The sequence below is a fragment of the Sarcophilus harrisii genome, chromosome 2 (genome assembly GCF_902635505.1).
Source record: "Sarcophilus harrisii chromosome 2, mSarHar1.11, whole genome shotgun sequence".
Taxonomy (NCBI): Eukaryota; Metazoa; Chordata; class Mammalia; order Dasyuromorphia; family Dasyuridae; genus Sarcophilus; species Sarcophilus harrisii.
The window spans coordinates 214,787,936-214,802,181 of record NC_045427.1 but is presented as its reverse complement, the minus strand read 5'-3'; the positions used below and the strand labels follow the sequence as shown (position 1 = coordinate 214,802,181).

General features: G+C 38.2%; 1 protein-coding gene across 2 annotated transcripts in view; it reads right to left on the bottom strand.

The window, feature by feature from the left end:
- The window catches only part of CIB4 (calcium and integrin binding family member 4), an 84,167-nt gene extending 70,754 nt beyond the window's left edge, over positions 1-13,413 (bottom strand). For both annotated transcript variants that reach the window (XM_023501541.2, XM_031951411.1), the window contains exons 1-3: positions 13,260-13,413; positions 12,510-12,544; positions 3,963-4,059 (exon numbers count right to left, since the gene is read on the bottom strand). In XM_023501541.2, coding sequence (XP_023357309.1) covers positions 3,963-4,059; positions 12,510-12,544; positions 13,260-13,313 — 186 coding nt within the window. In that variant the 5' untranslated portion in view covers positions 13,314-13,413. The remainder of the gene's footprint in view (positions 1-3,962; positions 4,060-12,509; positions 12,545-13,259) is intronic.
- Positions 13,414-14,246: the final 833 nt, after the last annotated feature.

Genomic DNA, 14,246 nt, shown 5'->3' with positions numbered 1-14,246 from the left:
TAGAATTCCTAATCCTTCTATTTTTGTCCGCCTGCATTTTTGATTTCCTTCACAGGCTAATTCTACACTATTTCAAAGTCCAATTCTTTTTGTACAGCAAAATAACTGTTTGGACATGTATACATATATTGTATTTAAGTTATACTTTAACATATTTAACATGTATTGGGCAACCTGCCATCTGGGGGAAAGGGAAGGGGGAAGGAGGGGAAAAGTTGGAACAAAAGGTTTTACAATTGTCAGTGCTGAAAAATTACCCATGCATATATCTTGTAAATAAAAAGCTATAATAATAATAAAAAGAAAAGAAATTTTTTCCTTCCCATTACCTCTCCTTTCCCACCCACTGAGAAGGCCAAAAAAAAACCTATTACAAATAACCAAGAAAAACAAATCCCACATCAGCTTTGTCAAAAAAAATTAGAAAAGAAATTTCAACCTGTATTCTGACTCCTTCAGTTCTCTGTCTGGAGGTAATATCTGAATATAACCTGAATCTCAAACCCCTTTGGTACAGGATTTTATTTTCACTAGTGTAGATCAATACCTTGTGCTTGCATTGAGGGTAGTATAGAGTTAGTAAGAGTTGGGAAAAATAGATATTTGGTCTCCTCAGTTTCTTTGGGTTCCTGAGTCTCTTCAACTGTATTTGCCTTCCAGCTTTAAGAAAGAAGATGCTCAATGTCACTTTCCCTTCAGGTTATTAAAGAGAGAAAAAGACTCTGGGAAGAAGCTGACATGAGAAGAGAAGGCAATCTCTATCATGTCCCTAAACCCCAGAATACTGTGCTAAAGACTTCTGGACATTTTTCCTTTGGGTGAGATTTGGGATACTCTTTTTGAGTTAAGCTTAGATACCTTGCTTATAATGGAAGAATTCCTTCACTCTATTGGGGTTATACTTTAAATATATCCTTATTCATATATATATATATATATATATATATATATATATATGGTTTCTATTTTGCTCTCTATTTAGTTCAATGTGTTTCTTTGCTATTTATTATGTGTGTTCATTGTGGAACTGGTTTTGGGTGAGAAGAAAATTAAATTTTGAATCTAAAGTTTGGAATCTCCTTTGCCCTTTCAGAAACAGTGTTCAGGAGGCTAGCTTGACCCTAAAGATCACATCTCCTCAACTCAGAAAATTTAAAAAGAAGAAGAATACAATTCTAGCCTGGTATCTTCTCATTCTCTGAGGAGACCAGAGTTATTGGCAATTTCTGGCCACAACCTTTTATTTCTCTTCTTACAGGAATTAAATTCTGAACAGTGTCAAAGAATATATTAAATATGCCCTGCCTGAGAAGCACATATAACATACTCCATGATACACTAATATTTATTAAGAAGCAACTAGATGGTCTAGTCAATAGGGAACTGGACCTGTAATCAGATTCAAATTCAGCTTCAGATATTGACTAGCTATGCAATACTAGCATCAATTAATCTATTTGCCTCAGTTTCTTCATCTGTAAAATGAGGATTATAATAGCACTTACTCTCAGACTTGTTGGAAAGATCAAATGTAAGATTTGTAAAACTCTTTGCAAACCTTTAAGTGCTATCTATATACATTCTAGTGCTCACCATTATTATCATTATCTATCATGTGCAGAGAGACAGTATGATATATGGAGAGAGAGCTAGTCTTGGAGTCAAAAAGACATCAAGTCAAGCCCTATTTCTTACCTATATTGGCCACGTAACCTTGGATGAGTCACTTGAACCTATCTCTATCCCTAGAGCAACTCTATAAGACTATTGTTGAATGTCCTTCATTTTCAAAGAGGACCAATTCAACACAGTTGATGATCTGCATTGGCAGATGGAGTATCCTCTCTGGAAGTTCCTTACATAAATGAAGTCACAGGTTTAGACTAAGGGAAAAGATTCCAGGGCTCATAGTGTGTGCTTAGGATTTGTTGTTTTCAGTTATTTTCAGTTGTGTCCAACTCTTCATGGCCCCATGTGGAGTTTTCTTGGCAAAGATATTGGAGTAATTGGTCATTTCCTTCTCCAACTGATTTTATAGATGAGAAAACTGAGGTAAACAGGATTAAGTGACTTGCCCAGGGTTACACAGCTTATGAGTATCTGAGGCAGAATTTGAACTCATGTCCTGCTGACCCCAGAATTGGTGTTTTATCCACTGTACCACAGAGCTGCCCATGTGCCTAGGCATAAAGGACCACGCCTAAGTGGGAAGGGGTAGGTCAATTCTCCAAAAGCCTCCACACCTGTGAATCATAACACTTGAAGGAATTCCAAATCAGCTTTTACTGATGCAGAAGTTACTTGTGGATTGGGAATGAAATAAGAGGCAAGAGGGAAGAAGAGAGAGGCTAATGAATACAACTGCCTCTCAGCCTTCTTGTATCATTATCATCCTCTCACATAAAGGGATCTATTCTGCTGGTCAGAATTAGATTTCTAGCCATTAGCAGGTGGTTCCCATAATAAATGGAGCCCAATGTGGGGCACAAGAAACAAAGAAGTAGCAGCACTGGAGAGCTATTCATGAGTAGGATCCTCCCAGGAGAGTTCCTTTGGTAACCCGCAGGGAAGGAAAGGTAGAAGAGACCCGGTAAGACTTTTTCAGTCAGGGTAATTAAAATGGGCCAACATAGAAAAGGACTGAGGTAGGAGACTGATGAGGAACTTATGAAAAATACTTACTCTGACTACAATCCTACTTCTCTTTTTGTCAGAAAATTTGCCTCCATGACAGCTCACAAGATTCATCACCTGCTATAACACCTCACCCTGCAACCATCCAGAGAAATGGGACTGAAAAGACTTTGATAGTGCTGTTCACATTCCTTAGCATGGGGACTCAGATTACAGCTGCTGCACAAATTTACTGACCATGCTATTGGGGGAAAAATAATTGTGTTCCCATAAAATAAAATAAAAAAAACAAGGAATTGTTAAGGATCATGCCTAAGTGTGAAGGGGCAGGTCGATTTTCCAAAAGCCCCCACAGCTGTGAATCAAAACGCCCCTGAAAGAATTGCAAATCAGTCTTTACTGACGCAGATGTTGCTTATGAATTGGGAATGAAATAAATCGAAGGGAAGATGAGAGAGGTCAGAGAATGCAACTGCCTCTCAGTCTCCTTATGTTGTTATCATCCTCTCACATGAAGGGATCTATTCTGCTGGTCAGAATTAGATCCCCAGCAGCCACTAGCAGGTAGCTCCTATAACACTCAGCAGTCACTAACAGGTGGTTCCCGTAATACCTATGCTACAACCAGTTCCTGCCCCTAAGAAGCTTAGTTTATCATTTAAATCTAGGATCACAGACTAGAGCTAGAAGGAAATTTGGAGGTCATCTAATCTAACTCTTTCCTTTTAGAGGTAAAGAAACTGAAATCCTAGAACTTTCTCAGGGCCACACAAGTCTCAAGTGCTACACACTACACTACTCTCATGCTACCACTCCAAACTAAGTACTTCTTCCATTCAAATCCTACCATGAATACATACAAGCTGTGTAAATCAAGGACAAGGCACTTAACCTTTCAAAACCCATAGACAACTACTAAAACTATAAATTTCAGATGAGTTGTCACTCTGCATTGGTGAGGAACTTTGTAACTAGGAATTCCCCAAAACTCTTGAAATCACAGGTCTCTCTGGTCTAAAATGAAGCATAGTAAGCTCCTTGACAACAGAGTTTGGGTAGAACCTATATTTGTATTCCCAGCTCTTAGGACAATGCTTTACACATAGTAAGCTTTCAACAAATGTTCACCAAAAAAACAAATTCTCCCTGAATTCAGAGGCAAGGAGCAGCATAACATAGGATTTTGTTCTTTTAACTGTGCAGAATCTGACCCTATAAATGCAGCCACTTGTCTGCCCCAACAGAGTTTTATCATCTCTAGAGTTGCTTGGGACTCCACCCTTCTCCAAGCAGGTCAGAAGGACCTGACCCAGGGTCCTCCAACTCACCCGCAAGGCTGGCAAGGAACTGATTTGATCCATTGTCAGAGTGGCCTCCTTGTAGTATTTGCCCCTGGGACACAGCTTGCAGAAGGTGTCATGAATGCTAAAGAAAAGAAACAGCAGGAAGAGTTACTAAAGATCCTATCTCCCCATCAGCTCTATAAGTTTAACATCTGGAATCTTAAGCCAAGTGCCAGAAAATCTCTATCTCTTCATCACTCAAATGCAAGATCAGACTATCTTTCATTGGGATATAGAAAGATTTCTCTCATGTCCCCAGGCCCTCAGAAACTTACTTCTGTCTAAACTCCATCAGCAATTTCAATTCAACAAACATTTAATAAATACATGCTATTTGCAATGTTCTGAGATTAGGTTTTAAGAGACAGGAAGGGAGAGAGGAATGAGGAGGGAAGAAGGGAGGGAAGCACACAGAGAGATGGAGACCGGGAGACAGAGTGAAACAGAGAGACTGACAGAGAAAGAGAGACAAAGATAGACAAAGAAAAATAAATCAGATCTTGCCCACAAGAAGCTTACATTCCATTGTAGAGTCAAGGTAAAGAATAGAAGAAAGAGAGATATATATGACAGATGTAGATAGATAGATAGATTGTATATGTAAAATATGAGAAAAATGGAGACAGAAAACACTGTCTTAGGAAATCCAGGAAGCCTTCATAGATCAGTCACCTCAGATGAGTCTTGAAGGAAGACAAGGATTCTAGGAGGTGACAATGAAAAATAAAGCATTCCATGTATAAAAGCATAAGGAAGGTGGTAGAGAGTTGAGTTTGGAGAAAAGTAGTCCATTTAGCTGGTATGCAGAATTCAAAAAAGATGAATATGAATTCAGGCTGGAAAAATAGAAGACTTGTTCAGGGCCTTAAGTTTGAGGCTTTTATCTTGCAAGTAATGAAACATCACTAAAGGCTGTTGAAAAGAAAAATTACATTGAGTGTAATTTAGGGACTCCTTGGGAAAGATTTATACCCCACAAACTAAGATCAGTTAATTGATCAGCAGGTTCTTTTCCAAATGCTTTTTATATATTCATCATCATGTTGGGATCAAGGAAAAATTCTAAGAAGGAAAGCTTTATAAGTAACAATTCCTTTTTTGTTGCTCAGTCATTTTTCAGTTGTGTCTGACTTTTTATGACCCCATTTGGGATTTTCTTGGCAGAGATACTGGAGTAGTTTGCCATTTCCATCTCATTTTACAGTTGAAGAAAATGAACACAGGGTTAAGTGACCTGTCCAGAGTCACTCAGCTCATAAGTGCATGCTCCTTGGAAGGAATGCTATGGCAAATTTGGATAGCATAGTAAAAAGTAAAAAGGACAAAGATCCATATAAGTCAAAGCTATGGTTTTTTTTCCAAAAGCAATGTATGGCTATGAAAATTGGGCTATAAGAAAAGCTGAGCACCACAGAATTGATAATTTCAAATTATGATGTTGAAGACTTGAGAATTTGTTAGATAGCAAAGAGATACAATCAGTCTATAATTAAATAAATTAACTTAGATTATTCACTGGACAGTCAAATACTGAAGGTGAAGCTTAAATATTTTGGCCACATGATGGTAAGACTGGTCTTATTGGAAAACATTCTGATGTTGGGAAAGATTGAAGACAAAATGAAAAAGGAATGGCCCAGAATGAGATGAATAGATAATGTCATGGAAGCAATGAGCATGAGCTTGAACAGACTTTGGAAATAATGACAAATAGAAAGACCTGGCATTGCTATGATTCATGAGTTGGACACAACTGAATGGCTGAACCACAGCAACAAACAACAGTATACAAATAAGCCATGAACACTGAACTGAACCAAAGGTTTTACAATTGTTAACAAAAACTGTATAAATGTGGCAGTACATTGAGGCCTTTTCAATTTGCCAAATTGATAAGTTGCTTTTTGAAATCTTGGAATTTTTTGACCTATCCTTACTTCTCAGTCAGTATATTGTTTTCTTGTAAGTATATATATATATATTTCTACTGACATGAGTTGTGAATGCTTTATATAAAGTATATGAACAAATAATTGGCCAAGAGTTTGACAGATCACTGACATCTTTTAGTTGTAAATATGTCAGGTTTTCTATTTTAAAAAGTTGAGTCAGTCTTATTTCTGAGAAGCTGATAAAATACTTTGCTAGTAATTTGCGTGGGACTATGAAGCCAATAGTTATTGAGCCTGTAATTATAGATCTTATCTGCTCCTCCATTCTACTTCCTTAGAGAAGCTAGAGTTTCTGTCAACTCACTTGAAACAACTGTTTTATCATTTTTTATATTCATGGTATGTCAATATTTATTTCATGTTTGATGCAATATGCAATTTTTATTTTGTTGAACTTCTAGTGACCATGCAGATCAGTGGTTTCCAAAGTGAAAGCAAATGGCTTTAGTTGAGAGGGTGGGGATGAAGAGGGGTAATGAATTGATTGTTATATATGACCAACCAATCAGAAGCTGGAAAGATGTTTAGCATCTCACTCTCACTAAATGTTGCCAATCATTGTTATTCTATTAGATTTTACATATAAAGGAATGATAACGAAAAAAAAAATTTGCTCCAAGACTTAGAAAAGATCAGGAGAATCCAGTCATTCTGGAGAACAATTTGGAACTATGCCCAAAGAACTATAAAATTGTGCATATCCTTTGATCCAGCAGTGTCTCTAGTAGGTCTGTATACCAAGGAAATCATAAAGGAGGAAAAAGGACCCATATGTGCAAAACTGTTTGTAGCAGCTCTTTCTGTGGTGGCAAAGAACTAGAAAATGAGTAAATGCCCATTAATTGGGGAATGACTGAATAAGTTATGATGTATGAAAGTAATGGAATATTGTTGTTCATTAAAAATGCTGAATGAGATGATTTTAGAAAGGTCTGGAAAAATTTACATGAACTGATGCTGAGTGAAACAAGAAGAACTAGGGATACATTATACACAGTAACAGCAAGATTGTGCAATGATCAATTATGAAAGACTTGGCTTTTCTCAGTGGTTCAGTAATCCGAAGCAATCCCAATAAACTTTGGATGGAAAATACCAAATGCATCTAGAGGGAACTATGGAGATTGAATGTAAATCAACACATGCTGTTCCCTTTTACCCCCTCTTTTTCTTGTTTTTTTTCTTCTTGTGGTTTTTCCCTTTTGTTCTGATTTTTCTCTCTCAATATGATTTATAGAGAAATATGTATTAAGAAATTTATGTACATGTATAACCAGAAAAATTGATACTTTTAAAAGATCAGAAGAATGAAATACAAAACAATATATGATAATTATATAAATAGAATTTATCTAGCTCACAATATGATTTTCCTCATAAAAACTGAAATAGCATTCTCATTTTGAAGAGAAATAAATTCATTGAGGTTAAGGGATAGACCCAAGATCACACAATAGAACAGCTAAACCAAGTCTCCAAACTCCTAGTTCCATGCTTTTTCTACTTTATAATGTATTTTTTTCTCAAACTTCAATTCTATGTCTCTAGATTCTTGGAAGTGGGAAGCAGCTAAGTAATCAAGTGATTAGAAGGCTGGTCCTAGAGTCAGAAAAATCTGAATTCAAATCCAGCCTCAAGCTGTGTGACTCTGGCTGAGTTACTTAACTTGTGAACATGTCTGCCTCACTTTTCTCAAACAGTAAAATTGGAATAATAATATCACCAGGACCATCATGAAGGTCAAATGAAATTATTTTTGTAAAATGCATAGCACAATGTCTGGCACATAGGTGCCTAATAAATGCTTATTCTCTGCTATTGCCATCCCACAGGATATCTCCAAACTAGCTACATCTCTCCTCAAAAGACCTAACACCATTTCATGTTTTTGCAGGGTGTATAATGAGACAATGGCCCAGGCATTAAGAAACCTGGACCTGAGTCCCAGATTTTCTATTTGCTAGATTTGAGTTCTTGTGCAATTCAATTAAGGGAAGGGATATGAAACATCAACCACTTTTCCCATAAGTTTCCTCTCCTCTTACTTGGAGCCAAGTTCATGGATATCAGACATCTGAAATCCTGTCCTAAAGCCGTTTCAGGACAAAAGTAGCCATAGAAGCCAGTAGAGTTTAGCTAGGAAAACAAGAAGATGACACTTGCTAATAGGCCCCATTAAGGCCATTTGATCTCTCTGAAGCCAAAATCAGGGAGGCCCCAAATCTGTAGCCTGAAATTCTTAAAGTCAGCTTTATTCTGTGACTTCAGAACTAATAGTATTAAAAGGAGAGAGCAGGAGAGACTATTTTTCACCTCCTTGAGCAGACTGAGTTGCTAGTTCCAGAGAGTCTTGAGTTGTTCCTTTGCATGTCTGCATTTGTGTTCCCCTGTTTATCATTGGAAATTTCTCAAGTACTGGTTTATTTTGAAAGCTCCCTAGGTCTTGAGCACAGAGAATACCAAAGAGTTTGGGTAATGATGATTATGATGGAATACTATCGAATTATAAAAAATTACAAAGTGGGGTGGGTAGAAAAACCAGAAAGATTTATACAACCTGATACAAAATGAAGTAATTTGGAAGCCATTATACACAGTGACAACAATGTTGTAATGATGATCATCTGTGAAAGACTTAGACTCTCCAATACAATGATCCAAGACAATTCCAAAGGACTTATGTTGAAAAATGCTATTCACCTTCAGAAAGAACTAATAACTCTGAGTTCAGATTTCCTTCTTTTTTGGCAACATGGCTAATATAGAAATATATATTTGTATGATTTCACATGTATAATGGAGATTATATTTTTTATCTTCTCAATGAGGGGAGCAGAGAGAGAATTTGGAACTCAAAAAATTTTAAATGAATATTAAAAAGTAAATAGATGATGAAGGAAAGAAAAAGAATCTTCCAAATACCTTAGTGTTCGTCTATCCCAGCTTCCTCATTTTATAGATGAAGAAAACTGAGGTTAAATGACTTGTCTAAAGTCATGTAGCTAAGAAAATTCCAAAGTCCAAATAAGAATGCAAGTCCTTTCATTCCAAATATGAGCTCTTGTTCAGCATTATGTTGCCTTTTTACAAGGCCTCTAGAGTCCTAGTATGTTGTGGGACCCTGACACAAACAGTGTGATTTCCCAGATGGCCAAGAAAGTCCTTATGTTTGAGGATTGGTAGTGAAATGCCTCTTGGACACGATGTATGCATCACTCCCTGCCATAAGACATTCTTCTGTGTGTCCAAAAATGGATCAATGGATTCTAAATGTAGGCCTGTAGTCATTACTAATGGACTCCAAAGTCCCAACGATTTAAAAGCTCACCCAGCCAGGCTGATTATCAATCAAGCAGCCACAGACGGCAGCTTTTCTCCACATCTTGTTCTCAGACAGGGGGAAACAGGCCATAACCAAGAGTCCCTAAGCTTCTCTCAGCAGCCTTCCTACCCTCTCATCTCCCCTGGTATGCTCAAGCCCTAAACGTGTCCTTAGCTTCCAGCTCCCAGTCCAGAGCCACCGCATAAGTATTCTCAGATCCTTTTTGTTCTTGTAATAAATATAGTGACAGAAGCATGCATAGTGAAATGGATAAAGAGGCTTTCGTTAGAGTCGGGAAGACAGGTTCAAATCCTGACTCACTGACGCATACCATGGGCAGTTCTCTGGAATCCCTTTAAGAACAGGGACAGGACTTTTCTATGAAATTTTGTTTATTTTTTGTTAAATGTGAGGTGGCAGGTTGGGTGTTAAATACCGTGGTATAGTATTCTCTGAGGGAGAAAATGACATCATATAGCCAAAGTGCTCTACACACCTTAATGTTAGCTATTAGTTACCAGGACAGCATAGAGGTGGGGGGATAAGGGGAAAGGGGGAGGATGTGATTTGTACACAGATGTGTGTGTGTGTGTGTGTGTGTGTGTGTGTACACAGAGAGAAACAAAGAAAAAGAGAAAGAGGGAAAGAGGAAGGGAGGGAGAGAGGAAGGGAGGGAGAGAGAGAAAAACAGAGAGGGGGGAGGGAAGGAGAAAGGGAGAAGGGGAGGGGAAGGGAGAAGGAGAGAGGGAGAGAGATGTAAAATTTGCAGAAGAAAAGATAGCTTTCAGCTGAGGGATTCAAGGAAGGCTCCATATAATAGGAAATACCTAAGCTGGACCTTGAAGAAAAAAAAGGATCCTAAAAGGCAGAAAGCCTCCCTGGACAAACGCATGGAGATAAAATGAACAATGATTTTCTGGGCTGGGGAAACGGAATAAGCATTCAAAAAAAAAAATGTAAACTCCCTGAGGCAAGGATTCTTTCTATCTTTTCTTTTCTTTTTTCTCTTCTCTTCTCTCTCTTCTTTCCTCTCCTCTCCTCTTCTCTCTTCTCTTCTCTCTTTTCTTCTTCTCTCCTCTCTTCTATTCTCTCCTCCCTTTTCTTCTCTTCTCTTCTCTTTCTTGTATTCTGAGCTTTAGCATAGCACCTATGCATAGTATGTTTAAGAGATATTTGTTGTGTTGAATTGAATTTATTTGAATTGAATGCAAGAAGGCTGATGGACCCAGAAGTCTCTCTGATCATGGAATGATAGATTTAAAGATAGGAAGGACCTTGGAGAGTGCCTAATGCAACCCACTCATTTTACAAATGAGGAAACTGTAGCCCAGAGGGGCTGAGTGAGATCCCTGGCTCTCACAACTAGGAAGTAGTAGGAGTAAGTTTTGAACCTGTCATCCTTATTTCAAGTCTAGGACTCTCTATATTACCCACTCTATGCTTTAGATGGTAATAGTAGTGATAAGGAGGAACCTGGAAGTCCATGAACTAAGTCTCTAGGATATTTGGATATCCTCTAGCCTCCCTACTTGGAAATGTCCTTTCCAAAGTACATGGACAACAAGAGCCCTTTAAATCCAAAGAAGTTAGCCAATAGTTAGCCTAAGATGCTTTCGTTTAGGCTTCAGGTACCTAGAGGCGGATGTAAGGGTGACTTCAGCCATGACTGTTCCCAGGGGACTTTGACTCCTCTGACCCAGGCCATAGATTGGCTGATACACATTATCTTGAGATATGATAGAAAAATATATATGAACAGAAAGTTAGGAGATCTGAATTAGAACCTGGATTAGACACTAACTTGTTCTATTTCTTTAGGTCAAGTCATTTAGCGGGCCTTCAGTCTTCTCCACTATGATGGTTGAACAAGGTTACTTCCAAGATCCTTTTTATCTCTGCTTACTCCATTTTTCAGTCATGTCTGACTCTCTGATCTCACTTTGAGTTTTTTTTAGCCAAGTTACTAGAGCAGTTTGCCATTTCCTTCTCCAGCTCATTTTACAGATGAGAAAACTGAGGCAAAACAGAATTAAATTACATGCCCAGGGTCACACAGCTAGTAAGTGTCTGAAGCTAGATGTAAACTCAGATTTTCTTGACTCCATTCCTGATGCTCTCTCCACTGCACCACCTAGTTCTATGAAATCTCATCACACAAACTTAAGTATTATTTCATTACTCTTTCTCATCTACTTGGCTGCTCCTTAACTAATCCAAACTGTTGTCACCATGGATGGATATCTTAATGCCTCTTAAGCCAGACCAGCAACCTAAAGATTGTGTAAACCAGAGGTTTCAAACAAATGGCCAGGCAGCAAGAACAGAAGAACCAGAATAAAAAGTAATTGGGAAATATTTACAACAGAACAAAGATAATGTTAGTATATTGTTTTCTAAGACAATATGCACTCAGCATGAATCCTTACATGGTTTGGGTTTTTTTTTTAGTGGTTTTGTTTCTGTTTAAGTTAGACATCCCTAATATAGACCTCGTGGAAACTATGGACCAAGATAGGTCAGGCAGGACAATGGTCAGTCTGGTTCAGCTCAGGTAAACTGAGCAGCAATTAGCATAGGGGTGCTCTGTGATAACTGCAGAATCAATTCTACAACTAATCTATTGAAAGAGAGAGATGAGTATCAGATCCAGGAGACAAGCTGGGGATGAAATCTTAAAATCTAGAGCCAGGTGAATAACCTTGGGTGAGTAGCCAGATAACAGGGTCAAATATCTGGCAATGGGCAAACCATCTAGGTGGTCAAAGGCAGGAAAACTGAGAATCAGGCTGACAGTCAGCAAGAGAATCAGCCCCCAAGCAGGAAACCTGAGAAAGGATTAATCGGAAGAGTAAACAATTCTTCTGTATTTCATTATTTCCAGAAACTCATTATTCTAAAGATGAAATACACTGTGTAACTCATATATCCTCAGATTATTTCCCTTCCAGGATTCAGGTCTTCGTCATGTCCCCTAGTCAGGTTATTACCTCCTTCCCCATCATTTTTCAGTTTCTTTTTATGTGTCATTTCCCCCTTTAGATTATGAACTCCTTGAGGGAAAGTAATATCTTTTGCCTTTATTTGTGTCCCTAGAAGATGTTTATTGACTCTCTGATACTGACCTTAGCCAATAACCTGAAAAGAGAGAAGGTGGCCATGGGGACAATAGGACCAAAGTCATTCTAATCAGAACTAAAGGCTGTGAGCATCCTCCCAAAGTGAGCATCTGCTCTGAGAATGGATGAGGAATCCACTTACCATAAGATCTCATTCCTGGTCAGAAAAGTCAGCGCCTGCAATTAACCATAGAGCCATCAATCTCAGAGTCATAGGATTCTAGGAAACATGGAAGGGAGGCCCAGGTTCCCATTTTTTAAAGGGAGAATAGAAATATCAATTGGGCCCGAGTTACATAATGCTGTAGGAGGGAAACAGTTGTAATCCTCAGCTTCTTTTCTCACAGATTTAGGAGCCTCTTAGAAATGGGACAGGTTCTTTTTAAAGAGAGTACCAGGGATTGAAGTATGACATGGGACAAAATCAAGGATTGGATGTAGGGATCAGGTCAAGACTGTGAGAGCCTTAAGCAACAAGTGAAGAGATGGGGAAGGGGAGGGGTGAGACTGAAGGGATTGATCTATTCTAGATGAATTGTTCTAAAACTTTTTGGTCCTAGAATCCTTTTTCACTCTTAAAAATTATTGATAACCCTCCAAAGGACTTTTATGTGAGATATATCTAATAGTATTTACTGTATTAGAAATTGAAATGTTTTAGTATTATTATAAAAAAATAGTTGTTTTTTTTTTTTTTTTTGCAATCCCCCTAAAAGGGTCTTAGGTATTCCCAGAAGTCTCCAGGCCATACTTTGAGAATCACTAGTCTAAAATCATCACGAAGCAACAGACGCTTGAGCAAGGCTTATCTTTTCTTCACTAGCATTTCTTTAGAACTTTGGGCATATGGACTGGAGGTGGTCCAAGGGACAGCATTACCAGCCCTACCCACCTGATATTCCTCCAATTCCTCCCAGGTCATGGGGTGCCTTATACACTGACCCATGCTATCTCTTGTGGCTTTTCTTTCTGCCTGAAGTTAGTACTGTAGCACCCCACGTCCTAGTAGGAACCTTCTCTCTCCAGCTCTCCAGTGTATGGTCACTGATTAGCCTGGTTACCATGGTGACACTCCATTCCACTTCCTGCCTATTCTATCTGGGATGAAGAATAAAGGGCCAAGAGTAAAGGAGAGCAGATTTTTTTGGTTCCCAAGTTTTTTAGGCCCTTATGCGCAGCAGTATTGGTGCTGGTGGGTCTTCCCTAAATCTTGAACAGAACCATCTATTTAAAGCTTAGAACCATAATCCTGAAACTAAAAGGGCTTTTCAGGGATCACCCGGTACATCTCCCTACCTTGAGGCTGAACTTGAACCCAACACATTTATGCCAAATGGATACTATCAATCTATTTATAGCTCTATGAGGAATTACAAGCCATTTCAGTATTTCCATATTATCTCTCTTGAGATATATTTCTCATGAGATACAATTTAAACCCATTTTGTGTACTGATAGCCCATTTGCATTCTGGGAAAAGTTCCAGAATTTAACCATTGTTTAACCATTCCCTACTTGATGAGCATCCTTTTAATTTCCATTTCTTAGCCACCACAAAAAAAGCTATTATAAATATTTTTGTACAAATAGGTTCTTTCCCCTTGTTTTTGATGTCTTTGAGATACAGACTTAGCAGGAGTATTGCTGGATCCCATTCATTTCTTGAATTTCTAGAGGTACAAAGCATATCACTAGGGACTTAGAGAAAGACTTCTACCTTTTTTTCCCCTTAAAATTGAAGATTAAAGTCTTCAGGTTTTGCAACTCATATAGCCACCAGTGTTTATGTGGAAATATTAATATTTAGTACAAATCTAAATGGACTGATAATCCCCCCCAAAATCTAAATTCTTAGCACTCTAAGTCCTATGACTTCATT